The 19,627-nt window shown below is 44.8% G+C and overlaps 1 protein-coding gene across 3 annotated transcripts in view; it reads left to right on the forward strand.

The window, feature by feature from the left end:
* The window catches only part of PAMR1 (peptidase domain containing associated with muscle regeneration 1), a 146,808-nt gene extending 134,446 nt beyond the window's left edge, over window positions 1-12,362 (forward strand). For all 3 annotated transcript variants that reach the window (XM_080642009.1, XM_080642010.1, XM_080642011.1), the window contains 5 exons: window positions 2,580-2,792; window positions 4,473-4,539; window positions 8,177-8,409; window positions 9,599-9,891; window positions 11,265-12,362. In XM_080642009.1, the coding sequence (XP_080498135.1) occupies window positions 2,580-2,792; window positions 4,473-4,539; window positions 8,177-8,409; window positions 9,599-9,891; window positions 11,265-11,801 (1,343 nt within the window). In that variant the 3' untranslated portion in view covers window positions 11,802-12,362. The remainder of the gene's footprint in view (window positions 1-2,579; window positions 2,793-4,472; window positions 4,540-8,176; window positions 8,410-9,598; window positions 9,892-11,264) is intronic.
* Window positions 12,363-19,627: the final 7,265 nt, after the last annotated feature.

Here is a 19,627-nt window from a genome sequence, read left to right on the forward strand (position 1 = left end):
TCTTTTGATTTTTATGTTGGCAACTATCCCGTTTTCTAAAACTGGCAGGTATAACACACCATGCTTATAAGATGATTGCAGTCTGTGGACTCCTGTGGGTTGCTGCTGAGCTGCATGTTCAGCATTGAATGAGTCTGTACTATCAGAAGGTGGCCCCATCACGGAAGCAGTGTGGAATGCTTCCTCTGTGTTCTTCCATTCCTGGAAATACAAGCACTGGCGCTTTGAGTCCACGTGTACTTTCTTTTCTTTCTTTCTAAATCCTCACCCAAGGAGGGAGGGCATTTTTTCCATTGAATTTTTTGAGAGAGTGGGGGAGGGGGAGAAAGAAGAGAGCAAGAGAGGAAGAGAATAGGAGAAAAGAGGAGAGAAGAGAAGAGAAGAACATCAATGTGGGAGAGACACATTGATTGGTTGCTTCCTGCATGTGTCCCAATGGGGGGGAAGCGGGGTGGAGGGGATCGAACCTGCAGCCCAGGTACATGCCCTTGACCAGAGTCGAACCCACCACCCTGTGGTGCACAGGCCGACGCGCTAACTAACCACTGATACACACCGGCAAGGGCCGCAGGTACTCTCTTAGTTCACAAAGTACACTGCACTCCCTATACCATTATTGGACCTTTTTACAGCTTACTCAGTGCCTTTTTTTTTTTTTTTTTAACACTTTAGATTGGCTTTGGTCTCACCCACCAGGGAATTTGCTCATGTTATATAGCCCAGAAGCAGAGTATCATTGAGATCAGCCACTGCTTGGTCTGTTGGCAATCTTAAGAGTAAACAACCTGTAATTTAGCTAATATCAGCAACCTTGCCAAATTGAACTTAGGAAATAATTAATTTTAGTTCTCAAATATTTTTAAAGTGTTATCGGAATGGAGATTCTTTTCTTGCCTGGAGGCAAGTTGCTTGAAAGGTAATTGGGACAATTATGGGAAGAAAAGAATGTCCAGTGCATTTTATCTTAGAAGAAAGGATTAAAAAGAGACAGAATAAACTGACAAACAAAACAGGCCCAGAGGCATGGATGCATGGAACAGGTTGACATATCTCAGGGGGTGGGGCAACGGAAAGAGATTAACCAAAGAACTTACATACATGTAGGCATGACCAGTGGACACAGACAATAGTATGGTGAAAGCCTCAGGTGGGCCAGGGACTTGGGAGAATGGGGCTAAGTGAGTGTGTGTGTGAAATTGGTGGCCATCTGTAATACTGTCAACAATAAAAAAAAAAGGGGGATGGAAAAAAAGAGACTAGGGAGGCTAATAGAGTAATTGGTACCAAAACTCGGTAACTAAAGGTTGGATTCTTCGGGGGACTTGCTTTGTGTCCTTAGGCAAGTATTATTCAGCATTGTGTCACAATCCACTTGAGAAGAATATGTGATCTATCTGATAGAATACTTCCAGGATGTATCTAATATCCCGTTCAGTGCTCAGAATAGCTGGTGATTCTTTTTCTACTTTAACTAGCTGTCCAACTGAATTAGAGAATAGAAATAGCTTTGTAATGAATGTTGGTAAGTGTTTAGATCAGTGGTTCTCAACCTTTCTAATGCCGCGACCCTTTAATACAGTTCCTCATGTTGTGGTGACCCCCAACCATAAAATTATTTTCGTTGCTACTTCATAACTGTAATGTTGCTACTGTTATGAATCGTAATGTAAAATATGTGTTTTCTGATGGTCTTTGGCTCTACAGCAGTGGTTCTCAACCTGTGGATCGCGACCCACAGGTTGAGAACCGCTAGCAGCGTCGCCTAAGACCATCGGAAAACACAGATTTTACATTACGATTCATTAACAGTAGCAAAATTACAGTTATGAAGTAGCAACGAAAATAATTTTATGGTTGGGGCTCACCACAACATGAGGAACTGTATTAAAGGGTCGCGGCATTAGAAAGGTTGAGAACCACTGGTTTAGATGCAAAGTTATATTTGGATATCAAAGGAACTTGTTGTATCCCTGAATTTACATTGTGCTCTAGTACTTTTAACTATAACGTTCAACACACTCATGTTCCTGACGATGAAATCTAAAATCTAAGTTCAGTTCATATATGCACTCTTTATTTTCCTGTGTTTTATCATATATGCACTCTTGTTTCTGATCGGTTCTACTTTCTGGGTACAACACAAATATGAAATAATCTAGTTTAATCACCCAAGTTTTAGGGAACAAAGGAGATAATATAACAACACTGAAAAACAATAACCCTTCCATACAGATCATAAAATCTAGGTGACGTGGTTATTTTTGTCCAGGCCTGCCCAGCTCCCACACTTGGAGAAAGAAATGAACATGATCATATGAGAGCCCGTCGTGGCGTCAAATTTCTTTACATAGAGAATGAAATACTTTTTTATTTAAAAATAAGTTGTTTAAAAAAGTGAAGATATGACTAATACATGCATTTTCTCTTGTGCATTTTCTCTCGGTAATTCCGTTGAGTGCCATTGTTAGCAGGCTCCGTGTCACTGCCTTTTTCATTCAGTGAAACATGAAAAGATTCGATCCCAAAATGGAATGCTTCAGACTTTTAACAGCTCTCCTTTTCTTTTATTCTCGCTTTAGTCATTGAAGAAAGAAACTGCTCAGACCCTGGGGGTCCAGTCAATGGATACAAGAAAATAACAGGAGGCCCTGGGCTCATCAGTGGGCGCCATGCAAAAGTTGGCACCGTCTTCTCCTTCTTCTGTAACAGCTCATATGTGCTTAGTGGCAATGAGAACAGAACTTGCCAGCAGAGTGGAGAGTGGTCAGGGAAGCAGCCCATCTGCATAAAAGGTACCTTGCATGTATTTCTGAAGGCTACAGAAATAGAGGTGGAGTTGCTGAACTTCGGTAGCTCCCATGCATGCTTTTGAGCTGCTGGGAAAATTCCTTTCTCCCTAAGTTCTCACTGGAACCAGATATTTATTAATCTTAGGTTGGAGGTCATCCCTAACAACATTTGCTTCTGTTTTGGACCACCAAAAAGGTGAAGATATGACTAATACATGCTCACCCCAATCACAACATCTTGATGTGATCGAGAACAGTATGTGGTTATCAGAGCAGTTTAGGAAAGAAGACAGGGCTGAGTTTCAATATGCAAACCCAAGGACTGGATTGAAGCAATCAATATGCATTTTTATAGCTACATGTATCATCTCCTCTCTATGTAACATTAAGTTCGTGCAGGAAATGAAACAACAAAATGGACACACCATTCCTGCCAGCCTAGGTGGAGGGAGGTATGAGATGTTAAAATGTTTACAAACATCTTTAAAAGGCAGAAAACCCTTGACCATCCAAGGCAGAGTTCCAAGAATAGATGGGCAGTGCACGTTTAGAGAAGGGAACGACCCCATTGCCTGGAGCAGGGACAATTGCATGCAGTGAGGAGACTTGGAGCCAGTCTGGGTGGCTGGGGAGGATTTGTAGAGGTGAAGAGCTGGGACGATAATCTGGTTGGAAAACAAAAGAGAAGAAAAGGGAGGATAGGCTGGAGTGAAAGAATCATGTCAACTCAAAGTGAAGCAATCTGGCAATCTGGGAGATAAATGAAAAAGGTGGTTGGGGACCAGAAAAAAAAAAAAAGGAATGTTGTATAGAGAAGTTTGGCCCTACCCCTTGGCAGTGGGGATATGTCCTTGGCCTAGATTATCCAGATAATTGCCTCAATCCTCCACTTTCCCTTCTGGGTATTTGTCAACAACCCCAATCATGGGAAAAAGGAATGAAAGAGGATGGTTTATGAAAGGAATAAATCCCTTTAGACTTGAGCCAGAAGCGACTTTCATCCCCACCAGCACAGACTCCCCGATTCTTGATTTCATTAAGCATGGAAAGGGTGTCCCATATGCCCGTGGAGATTTTTGTCCACTCTTCTCTTACAAGTTAATACAACCCAAGTTCCCTAGGTTGCTAATGAGATGAATATTGGCTGCTTGATGGAGAAAGTGACATGGGGAGGATTTCTTTTGACTGGTGAAGAAGAAAAGACTTGAAAATTAAACTGGGCTTTGACTCGCCCTCAAAGGGTTGTTAGGAGCCTTCTTTGCAGGGAAGTGACGTGGAGGAGTCAGTTACCCAAGACTTACTGGTCGACACTGCTGTCTGCTTTTACATGAGAACCTTGACATTCCCTATGTTGGGCTAGCTTTCAGAATCTCCGCTTTGACTTTTACGCCATTTTGACCCAGTTTGCAAATACTATTTATGTGTCCAGATAATCCTAGTCTATTAGCCGCCATTGTTCCAAGCCACACAGGTGGAGCGCTCTTCCCAAGTGTACACCTGGGCTCTTCAAAGGGGATGTCAATTGTGTCTCTGCTAAGCTGTCCAAGCTTGCGCATGTCCCACCTCCGAGAGCCTGCGGAATGTGCGTTGTCCAGAAAAGGTGGTCAGGTCTGAGTCTGCACTGAATGATGTGAGCAGTTAAAATGGAACAAGAATATCCAGCGCTGTCTCTTTTATTCCTAGCCTGCCGAGAACCAAAGATCTCAGACCTGGTGAGACGGAGAGTTCTTCCAATGCAGGTTCAGTCCAGGTGAGCTCTCCTCTGAAGGTAAAGGCGAATGAAGGTTCCCTCCCCGCCCCTTTTCCCACTTGTGTTTGGCCAGGCAGCTCGGGTTTCTTAGGGACACTCAGTGCTGATTGGCATGAGAGAATAGGGCTTGTTGGATGGTGGCTTGTTAGCCAGCTGCCTTTAGCCAAGAGGTAGCAATTGTTGGAAGATGTACAGATTTCGCTGGATCGTGGGAAAGTAGGTGGCTGCCGGGAAGCGAGACTTGAAGATGATCTTTGATGAACTGGATTTCAATACTTTACTCTTCCTGAAATGTCTATGTATTTATTATGGCAGCTCCTAGGGAGATGGCATTCCTGCCAGATGCAGCCAGCTGTGGCTCAGGAAGATGTTCTTGGTAGTAACCAACGAGGTGAGGCAGGCTGGTGGAGCCCAGGAACTAGAGATGAATGCCTGCCCCAAGGAGGGCTGTGAGCCCTCGAGCACACCCACCCTGCCTTACTCCTGGAAGAACAGAGGGGGACCACCCAGTGGGGAGAGAACAGACCCATTTCTACTCCTTTCCTTTGTAGGAAATACTCATCTCATCTCCCAGCATCCTCGCCTCACTCTTTCCTCTCCAGCCACACGGCCCCCTTGCTTTTGCCATAGCCCTCCAAGCACAGATCTGCTTCAGAGCTTTTGCATTTCTGTCAGGAACCTGCTTGCACTGGATTTCAATGAGGCTTAACGCCTGGCTTCCTCTAGTTCTCTGGTCAGCTTTTACCTCGCAAAGAGACCTTCCCTGACTGTCCTTTACAAACTAGCAACCCCTCTCCTCCACCTTGACCCTGAGCTGGCTTCTTTACCTCGTGCTCTCTGGCCTTTGCTATGCTTCACTTTTTAAAAAATATATTTTTTAATTGGTTTCAGAGAGGAATGGCGAGGGAGAGATAGAAACATTAATGATGAGAGAGAATCATTGATCGGCTGCCTCCTGCAAGCCTCACACTGGGATCGAGCCCACAACTTGGGCATGTGCCCTGACTGGGAATTGAACTGTGACCTCCTGGTTCAAAGGTCGACGCTCAATCACTGAGCCATGCCGGCTGGGCTACTGTGCTTCACTTTTCATCTTAGTACCCATCTCAGCCTGGTGTCATCCATACAGTTTTTTGGTTTACTTGTTCTATTTCCATCTGCTCCCCGCCCCACCCCCGACCCTACCAAAATATGTAAAAGTTACATGTGCACGAACATTACCTGTTTGTTCATGCTGAAGTCCCAGTACCTAGAATAGTGCCTGCCACAGAGAAGGCCCCTGATAAACATCTATTGAATGACTGAATTGGATGGGCAGACAAGGGTTCAAGACCTGGTCTGTCTCTCTTTAGAACGAGGTATCCTTAGCAAGTTCCTAATCTTGCTGAGCCTTTCATGTCCTCTTTTGAAAAAGAAGTAAAATCATAATAACATCAGTCTCTTGTGAGGATTAAATGTGACACTAACTTTGATTGGGTATTGGCGGTATGCCCGTTGCTCTTCCGAATGCTTTATATCTTTTTTTTTTTTAAAATATATTTTATTGATATTTTACAGAGAGGAAGGGAGAGGGATAGAGAGCTAGAAACATCGATGGGAGAGAAACATCGATCAGCTGCCTCCTGCACACCTCCCACTGGGGATGTGCCCGCAACCAAGGTACATGCCCTTGACCAGAATCGAACCCGGGACCCTTCAGTCTGCAGGCCGACGCTCTATCCACTGAGCCAAACCAGTTTTGGCGAATGCTTTATATCTTTTAGCTCATTTAATCCTCACTACAATCTCCGAAGTAGGTCTTATTATCATTTTATTATGTATTTTATTACCATTTTTATTACAGACGGGTAAACTGAGGCTCAGAGAAATTAAGGAACTTGCTCAAGGTCACATTGGTAGAAGAAATGGCAAAGCCAACATGCAAATCCAGGGTTTTCAGGGTCTGAAGTCTTCAGGGTCTGCTCCCGTAGGCACGAAACTTTAAGTCTATGTAAAGGCCCTAGCAAAACACTTTAGCCTTATGCACACCTGTCAGTAATAATTTTTTTGGAAATAGTAACAATAAGGGACTAGAATTGACCCCAACCCCAACTAAGTGACCTGAAATGTTCTTACAACAGGAATTCATCAGTCTCTCCCTCTTTCTGCTGCTGTCTCACTCCATGTCTGTCTTTCCCTTTTCAGGCAGGGCCTTTCTATAGGAGCAGTGGCAGTGGAATCCAGATTCCACCCCCTTTTCTGATCTTTGTGAGTCACCTGGGCTGGACCCTCAGCCAGTGGGATAAGCCTGACCCACCTGTCCTTCCCAAGGAGACATCTCACAGAGGAGGCCCAAGCTGTTCCAAAAAGAACTCCAGCTTTGCATTTTAAAAGCACTTGTAATGGGAGGTTAGGTGCCCGGGTGCCAGGTGTCCCATGTAGATAAGAAAACAAGCCTAAAACTTGGTTTTAAGGATCTTTCTGGAAGACAGGCTGCTGGAGCGGGGATATGCCAATCTCCAGCAGCCAGGCTTACCCAGGAACCCCCGAAGGCAGTGTAGACCTTCAACAGATGACCCAAGAGGTGAGTTTGTTTGCTCCAGAGGCTCCCTGAGCTGCAGACCTGGTTCTGAACATGAGCTGAGGGTCTCTCTGATGAAATCCATGGGCCTTGAATATCTGCTCTGAGCAAAGCCCTGTAGAGACATATGAATTAGATCGCTTTAGATGCTATGAAATTGGTGCAGTAGAGACAGCAGGGTGGGAATCATGACTGCTAAGTGCTGCCTTGGGTACCGGCTTAGCTTCCTGTGTGCCCTCAGGCACTCCCACTTACCTTTCTGGACTTCCTCCCTCCATTCAATAAGCCGGGATGAGCACATTGATTCCTAAAGGAATTCTAACTTTCCAGTTAACAGTCATTATGCACCGATATAAAACGAACACAAGCTGTACTAGTGCTTACATCTCCCCCAAGAATCCCCAAGTGGTCTCCAGGGGCTTCAACTTTGGGGCTCATTTAAAAAACCTTTTGACATTTACACACAACACTCCATATTTTTCCCAATCAATGTGCCCTGAGAGAAAGCTTTATTCTCCGAGGTGCACTAATTACATCTACTAATTGCTAAATCAAGCTACTCTAGCAACTCAGTTTAGTTCAAGCCAATTTCTGATATTGCCCCATTATGATAACGGTTAGAGGAAAAAAAAATACGTCTGGATTTCTCCCATTCAAATTAACTTCCTTTCCTGTTTAATTTAATTTTTTTTGTGTGTGCATGTTAGTGTTCCTTTGGATAGCAGCAATTATGTCAGATATTATCTTCTTTGGTTAAAATCCTAGACAGCTGGAGACATGCCAGAAATGGAAATGGAGAATAAAATGAAGGTTGAAATGTGCAAGATAATTTGCTCAGTGGGAGAAGGGAAGTGTGTGCATGTGTGTGTGGGAGTGGGGGGAGGAGAGGCAGGAAGAGAAAAGGAGAAAGAGAGAGAATGAAAGAAAAGAGGAGATAAAGGAAGGAGAGAGAGACAGAATCCATTGCTTACTTTGAATGTAACCAAATATCTACATGGGGATTGGCATGGAACTAAAAAGGCCACAATGGCCGTCTCACTTTGCTCTCCCTCTCTGGATCCATGTGCCCCGATGCAGGGAGACCCCATTACACCAGCTGTACTCGTCAACATTCAGCAAGCAGAAACTGCAGGGCATCCCTACCAAGAAGCCAGCCCTTCCCTTCGGAGACCTGCCCACTGGGTACCAACATCTACACACCCAGCTCCAGTATGAGTGCATCTCACCTTTCTACCGCCGCCTGGGCAGCAGCCGGAGGACCTGTCTGAGAACCGGAAAGTGGAGTGGGCGTGCCCCGTCCTGCATCCCTAGTGAGTCAAGGTTCATCCTTAGGCTTGGGCAGCTTACATCCTCCACGGTGACCTATGAAAAGTCATTAACCCTTTTTTTGGGCGGGGGGAAAGTTCCTTGCCCAAAGGAATGGTACTCTAATACTTTCCCTAGCTTGGTGATGTCTGAAATTCCACAGAGTTTCCTTCCTGTGGCTTAAAGTTATTACCCAGGAGAAATTAACTCATTAAATCTTAGATAATTTTGGGGGGATGGGGCATACTTTCTTGTGGCTAATTCTATTATATTTACTTGGAGAAAAGAGAGAGAGCAGTCATTAAAAACCAAGTGGAGAAGGGGTTAAAGGTCTCAGATAGCTTCTAGTTATGTCATCTTGGTTGTTACCCTGTCAAAGCCCCAGTTGTTATCCTCATTAACCAATGGTATTAATTAGTTTATTATTATTAATTAGACTAGAGGCCTGGTGCACAGATTCGTGCACTGGTGGGGATGTGGCCTGCGGGGATCGGACTGCTGTGGGAGCGCTGCTCATCCCACTGCAGGAGCAGCCACTCATCCCGGTCAGCCGAGTGGCGCTACCATTGTGGGAGCGCACTGACCACCAGGGGGCAGCTTCTGCATTGAGCATCTGCCCCCTGGTGGTCAGTGTGCGTCATAGTGACTGGTTGACCAGTTGTTCTGGTCGTTCCACCGTTCAGTCATTAGGCTTTTATGTATATAGATAATGACGTATTAATTACTCATAAGGTTATAATGTTTACTGAGATAATTTGTAGAAGTGTTTGAAATAGGGTCTTGCACATCCTAAGCTGCCTTCCCCATCCTCTTTGTCAAAGGAAAGCACATTGGCTTAGTCCATGATGGTCACCTTTATAATGATAGTCATAATATTTCAAGTCTAAATGGTTTTATACATCATCTCACCCTGTGAGGTGATTGCTATTACTCTATCCATTTTGAAAGCAAAAGACTGGGGCTTTTGAGATTAGGCAACTTGCCCAGTAAGTGCCTGGGATTGGAAGTCTCCAATCTTTACCCTAGACTTTATAGCCAACCATGGCAAGGTGATTGATTAATATTTAATAAAGTGGGGAAAAACCACAAGTTAGATGCTTAGCGGTCATGACGCCGATGGTTTTGTGCTCTGTTGGTTGTGTTGACACATTTCTCTTCTGAGCTGATCTTACTGAGCCCATGCTTTCTCTGTAGTCTGTGGGAAAACGGAGAACATCACTGCTCCGAAGACCCAGGGGCTGCGCTGGCCCTGGCAGGCGGCCATCTACCGGAGGGTCAGCGGGGTGCATGGCGGCAGCCTGCACAAGGATGAGTGGTTCCTGGTCTGCAGCGGTGCCCTGGTGAATGAGCGGACCGTGGTAGTGGCTGCCCACTGCGTAACTGACCTGGCGAAGGTCACCATGGTCAAGACAGCAGACCTCAAAGTTGTGCTGGGGAAGTTCTACCGGGATGATGACCGAGATGAAAAGACCATCCAGAGCTTGCGGGTAAGAGAGGGTTACAACGTGGACCCTGGACCTCTGGCTCAGCAAACTCCCAGCTTTAGGAGAACAGTGAAGGTATCAGTCCTTCACCTCAGCATGTTAGCACCCAGCAGAGAGTCTGGCATGTAGCAGGTACCCAGTATTTTATATTGACAACTATAGAGAGGGAGCATCTAGAAAGATTACAGAGTCTTTTTTCCATTTAATTGTTTTAAAAATAAGATAGTAACAATATCTTTCATTGTGGTCATCAAAAGTCAACCACCTGTTATTATGTTTAGGGCACTGTACTGGGTAGGCTTTGAGGACAGAGAGGTTTTATCCAGGATATTCCAAATCAACTTATAATCTTCTTCTCTGTTTCCCTGCCTGCCTCCTTCCCTCCATCTCTTTTAGCTACCTACCCACCTATCCGTCCATCCATCCATCCATCTATCCATTTGTTCATCCAGTCATCCATCCATCCATCCATCCATCCATCCATCCATCAATCTGTTCATCTATTAATCTATCCATCCATCCATCCATCCATCCATCCATCCATCCATCCACCCACCCATCCATCAATCTGTTCATCTATTAATCTATCCATCCATCCATCCATCCATCCATCCATCCATCCATCCATCCATGGCTTTTTCCCTGAAGAGTCCACAGACTAGTAGTGGCAGAGACAGACTGGTATATCATGATTAGTTCAATTCAAAAGAAGCCCTGAGGAAATGAACCCAAACGTAGGTAAAATAATAGAAAACAAACATAAAATGGCACAAGGTATCACAGATGTAAGCTCCTAGAGGCCCCCATCAAAGAGTGATCAGCAAGGGTTGGGACAATCAGGGAAGACTTGTGGAAAAGTCTGTGGAACATTCTGTTTTATTGGGTTGAAGATAAATGAAATGTTTACAGTGGACCAGGGATTGCCAGCTGGTAGCCTGTAGGGGTTTGTGTTTCGATTGTGCTAACATCATTTTTAAATCAGTTGTTTGCCAACATTTAAAAATCAGGTTTCAGATAAAGATCTGGAGTCTAGTCTCTGGCAAAGTTAGAATGCTGGCCCCATTACTGCATGGCAGTGGTCAGCCGGAGCCAGGTGGCAATTGCCCACTCTAGATGGACTGTGTGCTCTCATTCTCCGCAGCCTCGCCTCTCCACTCCACTTATTTAAAATACCTACCAGGCCCCAGTATGCATTTCAGTTTGAAACCCTGGAAACAGAGCAGTTGCTTTCTATGATCCTTTGGGCAAAGTATCTCCAAATAATTGAAGCTGTCTCTTAGACATTTATTCCCGATAATTCAGCCCCCAGGCTTTCCTGCTCTTGTTCACTGAAGAGTGGGTGGCTCACTATTGCTGTCCATTCCTTGCATGTGTAGATTTCTGCAATCATTCTGCACCCCAACTACGACCCCATCCTGCTGGACTCTGACATCGCCGTCCTGAAGCTCCTGGACAAGGCTCGCATCAGCACCCGCGTCCAGCCCATCTGCCTCGCGGCCACCAGGGACCTCAGCACCGCCTTCCAGGAGGCCCACATCACCGTGGCTGGCTGGAACGTCCTGACAGACGTGAGGAGCCCCGGCTTCAAGAACGACATGCTGCGCTCGGGGGTATTCAGGGCGGTGGACTCACTGATGTGTGAGGAGCAGCATGAAGAACATGGCATCCCAGTGAGCGTCACGGACAACATGTTCTGTGCCAGCCGGGACCCCGCCGCCCCTTCCGACATCTGCACGGCAGAGACGGGGGGCATCGCGGCTGTGTCTTTCCCGGGACAGGCGTCCCCTGAGCCGCGCTGGCATCTGGTGGGGCTGGTCAGCTGGAGCTACGACAAAACATGCAGCCACAGCCTCTACACAGCCTTCACCAAGGTGCTGCCTTTTAAGGACTGGATCGAGAGAAACATGAAGTGAGCTCAGGCCCACTGAGAACATGTCTGTGCCCCCGTGCATGCGTGCGCGTGTTGCACAAGGCAGTGTGGACCTGAGGTGGGATTCTGCCCTTGAATTTGGCCAAGCCAGGGCTTCTGATTTCAAGCACAGAGCTTATGGAGGGTGAGGAGAGCTCACTTGTGGTAGGCCCCTGCCTCCCTAGCTGCTCTGACCATTTGGAAGACGCCTGCTTGCAAGAGCTGGGTTGCTTCAAAAAAGACTATGTGAACAGCAAAGAAAACGTCCCCATTCAAATGACCTGGTGGCCTTCCCCACCTGCCCTTTCATGGTGCAAATGTCATGGTCAGCCCTGGTGGAGAAGGGTTGACTGGGAGGCCTGAGTTTCATGAGGTCTCTTCCAAGGCTCCATCCATCCAGACCAAGTTCCAAGGAGCCGCCTACGGGACAGTCCAGGACAGCGGAGCCTGGATGAGATGTTGACATTGGCTTTTGTGCACACTGCCATAGTACCGTGTGGTCCTGCTCCTTCCCCATCTCCTGTACACATTTGAATAAAATAAGGGTTGGCTTCTGACCTACAGGACAAGTGTGTTACACCTGATTTCTGCATGCTACTATTCTGAGCTACATGTGTGGAGGCCAGTGGCTGGGTGACAGCCCTTTAAAATAGATCCTAAAGGTATAAGTCCCCAAAATGCATATGGCACAGCTGAGGCCATCTTTTGAATTCCAGCCCTTGGAGTTTGCTGGGTCATGGATGGGACGAGGAGAGACATGGGTACCATCAAATAAGGCACAGAGGAAAATACCAGGAATTGGGTGATTTCTAGTGTTTCTTCTGGTTCTCATGTTCTAGCTCTAGCACAAAACCCCGCCTTGAACCTCCACAAATCTTTATGACAGAGTTTCATAGAATCTGAACTGGAATCACCTATTTACTCCACTAGATGGAGATTTGCCAAGAGACTGTAGCCTCATTGTTTTCTATAATTTCTGTGATTTTCCTTTCAAGCCCCTCACCCAGCTCCCACTGGAGAGTAGAGATAACAAATGAACTCAACCCAATCCAACCCCTGAATGATCTCTTCAGTAACATTCTCTTTCTGTCCTGCTCTCCTCACCAATGTCTTCCTCTCCAAGACGGTGAATGGAGGCTTCCATGACTTAAGCACTGGGATGAACAGGGATGAGTTCCTGCTGTTTCCTGGGTGTGTGTGATGAGTCTTCCCCATTCCTGAGCATTTTGCTGACACTGACATTGGGCGCGGGGGTCTGTAACCACTGTAACGTGTGCTGTGTTTTCTCTGCTTCCCTGAGGCCCAGCCTGCTGACTTGGCTCCTCCTCAGCTCTGGCTGGCACTGGTTCTCCTGACATGTGGGAGTGATGTCTCTTTGACCCTGGTTTGGTCACTCAGCCTCATGGCCACACTGATGACCTTCTCTGGCAGCTACCCAGCCAGACTCTCCTTGACCTCTTCTTCCTCCCTCGGGGGTCTCTGGGAACTTCTCAGCGTTTTTTTCTATACCTCCTGAGTGCTCAGAACCCACGGTCAGTACAGGGTACCCGGGGGGACATTCACCTCCCATAGACCAAACAGGAGCTTGATTCCTCCTCGACGTATCAGAGAACTGTGACCTCAAAAACTTTAGTCCCAAGACTGGAGGTCAGGACACATTTGTCTCCAAATCTGTGTCTTTATATAATTCCCTGAGCCAGAGGAGAATTTCTGGTACTTTTCTCTTTTTGTCAGGCTTTCTGTAAGTCACATTCTACTCCTTTTACTCCCCCTCTCTCCCCCCGCCGCCCCCCACACACACATCCTTATGGCTTAACCCAACAATTCTCAACCTTTTCCATCTCATGGCACACATAAACTAATTACTAAAATTCTGTGGCACACTAAAAATATTTTATACTTTTTGCTGATCTGACAAAAAATATGTATAATTGTAATTCATTCACACAGGATGGCTATTGTATTGGCTGTTGTTTTCTCCCTCCCTTCCTTCCTCCCTCCCTCCCTCTCCCTCTCCCTCTCCCTCTCCCTCTCCCTCTCCCTCTCCCTCTCCCTCTCCCTCTCCCTCTCCCTCTCTCTTTCTCTTTCTCTCTTTCTCTCTTTCTCTCTTTCTCTCTTTCTCTCTTTCTCTCTTTCTCTCTTTCCTTCCTTCCTTTCTTCCTTTCTTTCTTTCTTTCTTTCTTTCTTTCTTTCTTTCTTTCTTTCTTTCTTTCTTTCTTTCTTTCTTTCTTTCTTTCCTTTCTTTTCTTTCTTTTCTGACGATCTAAGGGAAAGAGGTCAGTGCCCCTGACTAAATAGTCAGGTACATATTGCATGATTTAAAAATTCTTGCAGCATACGGATCGAAAATCACTACCTTAATCTAACAGAAGTGTATTATCAATTTCTGAGTAACAAACATCCAATGCTTAGTGGGCTAAAACAAGAAATGTTTAGTCCCTCTCTATTTCAGTGGGTTAGGAATTGGGGAGCTGAGGTTGACATAAGGGTGCAGTCATCTTAGGCCTTAACTGAGGCTGGAGCATTAGCTTCTACAAATACTTTTATCAGGTTGCTCAAATTTTTTTTCGTTTTGCTTTTTTTAAACCTAGGAAGCTTGGATCTTGAGAGGTGCAATGGAAGTCTGATCAAAGAGATCTAAATTCAAATTCCTGTCTTTCAGCTTCTTTTCTAGGTGATCTTGGGCAAGCAGGCTAACCTCTAGCTCACTTTCACCATCTGTTAGATGGGCATGATAAGATCTGTCTTGTGTGGTAGCTGTGATGATTTAGTGAGATATTGTATAAAGCACTGAACATAATACATGGCATATAGTTGGTGCCTAGATTACCTGGCAGGGGCAAGTCTGTCCATCTGGGCACAGTGCCATCACACCACCACATCTGCATCTGTGGGCACATCTCACATGGGTACCAAGTTTGTACTCTCTGTTCTCCAACCCTGCCCTGACCCCTCCCCTGGATCACACGTCCCCTGCTTTCTTGACATCCTCTTTACTATTTAGTGTCATTTTCCATCTTTGACTCACCACTCAGATTTGGTTCACATTCAAGTCATCTCAGAAATCAATGACTCTGATCCCCTCCGAAGCAGGATCTGGTGGTCTTTGGCTGGAAGACATTGAAAAAAAAAAAGGTGTGTGTATGTGTGTATAAGTATTGCCTCAATCACGTAGATTTTACGTAAATGAATATTGTTTATTACATGGTACACTCTTACTTTCCTTAGAGTGGCCAGGATTACACATTAAGTAGACTTTCAAGAATAACTGAATAGTCAACTCACCCTGTATTCGCTTACATAAACTCCCAACAGGAATTGAGAGGAAGGGACAGTCCAAGTAGGCCAGCGTTTTCAGTTAACTTGTCATTCACAGGGTAGTTAGAAATTCAGTTGAGTCTTTGGAGTGGTGGATGGGAAGGAAGTAGGGTATTGTTAAGTACAGAAAGACATTGGAAAGTACATAAGATTAAGCCTGGAGGGGGATGGCTTGGAGAAGGGCCAGTTATTTCCCAAGATGAAGCCATTATTATAATGACAGGTGAAGTTGGCCAATTAAGACAGGGCCAGTCAAGGTGTGGTCAATTGGTGGTGGATCTCAAATGCTAGGATTAATAATTTGGCTTCTTAATGCAAACATCAAGCTCATTTTGATGTCTCCAGAAGAGTGAAAGAATAGAATTGGAATTCTAGAAAAGCCCATCAGGTTGGCAGTGCTAGACAAAGGCAGTGGTTGGAAAACCCAGCCTGAGCTCAAATCTCAGCTCTGTCACTTATACGCTGTGACCTTGAGCATGACATTCAATCTTTCTCCTGTAGCTGCCTCATCTTTAAACAGGAGTGATATGACCTGAGGATATGAGTTAAGTATGTAGAACAGTGTCTGACCCACTGCACTCTATACATATTGGCCACAATTACGGTGGTGGTTTGTTATTCTTCAGGACAAGGAGATTGGAGATTGAGAAACCAGTGATGTGAAACCTTAGGAGTGGGGAGGGAGGAGAGAAAGGAAGAGAAGTTTTAGAATGCTGTTGAGTTGAGTTCCAAGCATGCAGAAATAAGTTTGGAATTTCATGGAGTGGGGTTGATAATATGGGCAGAAAGAAATGGGTCCATGGAAGAACCAATAAGGCTGAGAACAAGGAGAAATGGGATTGTGTAAGTGGGAGTTAGCATAATAAATTTCTGAGACAAAGTGCCAGGGTGATTTTTTTCTACATTTCCCGTGTGTGTGTGTGTGTGTGTGTGTGTGTGTGTGTGTGTGTGTGTCTGCATGCACGCATGTATGTTGGGGGTTGTGTACTGGCTGGACTTAACTAAAAGGGACCAGGCTCAGCTAAATGAGTACAAAATTTGTAGTCATCTTACCCTTTCCTTCTCTTCTTTCTGGATTTGTAGGTATGGGGTTTGACTATGAATCTTTACAGTTCTTTGGGACTTAAGAATTCTCATGCTGTCACCTGGCTGTATGGCTCAATGGTTGAGCATCAACCCATGAACCAGGAGGTCACAGCACATGCCCGGTTGCAGGCTCAATCCCCAGTAGGGGGCATGCAGAAGGCAGCCGATCAATGACTCTCTGTCACCATTAATGTTTCTAGCTCTTTCTCCCTCTCCCTTCTTCTCTGAAATCAATTTTTAAAATCAGATTTTAAAAAAATTAAAGACTAAAAAAAAATTTTTTTCACACTGTCAAATGTGCCACCTACTCAAAATGTAATGGGAATTCTATATTTACCTTCTATATCAGAATATTAGTTTAAAAAATCTATTCCGTCGTGAATTCAATCAAGAATTGCGATTTCATTGATTTTCTACTTGTCTGTCATTTATTCATCAGCAAAAATGTATAGAGTGCTTACTGTGTGCCAAGGACTGAAAGATTAAAGGTGGACAAAATAGGCTTGGTGCTTGTCCATAGTCTCATAATCCCAGAAATATGTACATAATTAGAAATCTTATAAGCACTGGTAAGGAAATTACAGCACGCTGTGAGACTGTACAGCATGGGTAATGGATTTAATCTGGAAGGGATGAGGTAAAAGGTTAGCATCCCTGAGGAAGTGATGGCCAAGTTAAGAAGGAGTTGACTACTAGAAGGAGAGTAGTCATTTCAGACAGAGAGAAGATTATGTGCAAGATGTTGAGAATGGGGGCTCCTGCATATGTGAGGAACCAGGAGGGAAAGAAACCAGGAGAGACAGTGTGAGGAGGAGAGTGGTGTGATGTGAGGCTGGAAAGGGACTCCCATGGTGCATGGCGACTTGAGAAGCTGGGAGAACAAGGTGAGAGGGCACAGCCAGGACCATACTGTACATATCAGAGCCCAGGAATTCCTACATTTGCACTAGGAATTATCAGTGAGGTCATCAACACATCAGGTACAGCCTTTGGCTATGACTTTGGGTCTTTTTTTGATTTCTAACCTGGATATGAATGAAGACCTTGGACCTCATTGCACTCACACAAGGGCATGGAGTTCTAACCAAGAATTATCTGAAGTGAAGATGAATTAAAAGAGGAGAGCTGACAGCCAATGTAAGACGCAAAGAAGTGAGCCACATGCATCTTCACTCCTGCCTTATTTTCTCTCCTTCAGTATCCTGTGAACATTTTGAGTGAAAGGCTTTGGATCTCCAGGGCTTGGGGACGTTTATCTTTTCAGAGCTGCTGGAGAGATGAGAACATTTTGCAGTGGTTTGGTAGCAATTTGTGGTCTCTCTTTGCTTTTCTTGGCAGCAGGACCTGCTTTCCCTGGCAGGGCTCTGCCCGGATGTGCTGCTGAGGCCCAGCATTTTAAGAAGACCGCCTCAATGGCCGAGTGTGTTAGGGCTCACTTCACGTTTGTACTCCAGTTCACCGAGTGGCCTGTGGACTCGGTTTGATGGAGAGCTTTGTCAACACCAGGGAGAAAAAGTCAGCAGATAAAAATAGGGAATAGCTTTTTTCAGGAGAAGAATGATATTAGAAATTAAATTCTCAGAGGAAAGTAAGAGTGTTATGTTCCCCAATTTATGGTTTTGAGGAAAAGGTAATGCCAAACACAAGAGAAAGGAAGAACTTTAATTCTTACATGGAAAACTGAACAGGGTGTTACAAATAAAACAGTATCTTTTCAGGTGCTGATAAGTGAAACCACCCAGTGAATTGGGATCCTTCTAATTTACTGTCATTATGCCAAGGCATAAGTCAGCCTTTGATTAAGAAAAATCTCTGAATCTATAATTTCAGTTTTGAGCTAAATTGCTTGGTGGATTTCTCTCTCTTCCTCTTAATAAAGGAAATAACTTTAGTCTGGCTGGCATGGCTCAGTGGTTGAGTCTTGAACTATGAACCAGGAGGTCATGGTTCCATTCCTGGTCAGGCCACATGCCCAGGTTGCGGGCTCCATTCCCAGTGAGGGACATGCAGGAGGCAGCCAATCAATGAATCTCTCTCATCCTTGATGTTTCTATCTCTCTCTCCCAATCCCTTCCTCTCTGAAATCAATAAAAAATAAAAGAAAAAGAAAATAACTTTATAAGAAAAATACATTTTGAGATTTGGTACAAAGCCTCTCTCAAAGTTACCAAGTAATTTGATAAAGAAGTGGATAGAGAAAACAGAACAAGTAACATCACTGGGTTTTCTCTGAGGTCCCGAGAGCCAAATCATGCAGCTCTTAGCCTCAGTGAGCTGGTGTCAAGCAAAGAAATCCCCTCAGAAAATAAAACACATTTTCTCTCCATCTTTTGCCCATCATAAAGATCCTACTACTGAACAATGTCCCAGCGGAACAAAGGGAAGGGAAAGACGCATAACTGGAATTCTTTGCCACGATTAGAAGAAACTGGGGATTAAAATACCAGCAATCACTCTCAAAAAGTATTTCTACTTTATACAGGAGCAAGCTGCTAAAAAAAACGACAGTCACTCTAATTCAAAATTGTATGGTTTCTGTGGTGGGCATAAAGAATTTGCGCCAAACCTGACATTTAGCCTCAAGTCATCACATAGCAGAAGATGCTGACATGTAAGAATGATATACCCAGGACTCACAGTTCATCTTTTTGTGTCCTTTCCTCTTTCATTCGCACTAAATAAATGGAATGAATTCACACTCGTTCCATTAGAATTCATCAGGCAATGAGTGTAGCTAACAAATGTTCTAGTCTTCCCCGAATTTTCAACTTAATAAGATGGTTTCTGCCGAAGAATGGGTTATATTTAGACCAAGTTCTCAGTCTGAATTGAGATTTTGATGAAGTAACATCTCTCTTCTCATAGTGTAGAGAGAGAGGTAAAAATAGCACTCTCTTGCTTCTCTTTTGATCACGTGTGTTAACAGGAAAAGAGTGAATGAGCTCAACTTGTATCTTCCTGCTCCAAATACCCGAGAGTGGATGGTTCCCTTTACTCTATTTAATGACCACATGGCAGAGCCAAAGGCTGGTCTGTACTGTGTTGTTGGGTCCCAAGCGTTACCACTGTGATCATTTTTGAGTGATGAGAGCCGCAGCAGCAGCAGCAGCAGCCAGGAGGCGGACATAATAAAGATGATGATAATAGGTGGCACTGTGTGCCAGGAACTGTGTCCTAACCACTTTGTGTGACACTGCCTCATTTAGTTCTCACCTGAGCCCAGTGGATGGGGCCATTACTCTTCCCCATGGATACCCAGAGGGTTAAGTGACTTACTCAAGGCCATTCAAAATGGACAGAGGGGATAACGAACTCAATTTGAAACTCACTGCTCCACACATGTTTGAGACGGATGGTCCCGGTCAGTCTAATGCTGAAGCCAGTGTTGTCACTTCTATTGGGATCACCTTAGCGTTTTCATTACAA

This window comes from Plecotus auritus (genome assembly GCF_963455305.1).
Source record: "Plecotus auritus genome assembly, chromosome: 9".
NCBI lineage: Eukaryota > Metazoa > Chordata > Mammalia > Chiroptera > Vespertilionidae > Plecotus > Plecotus auritus.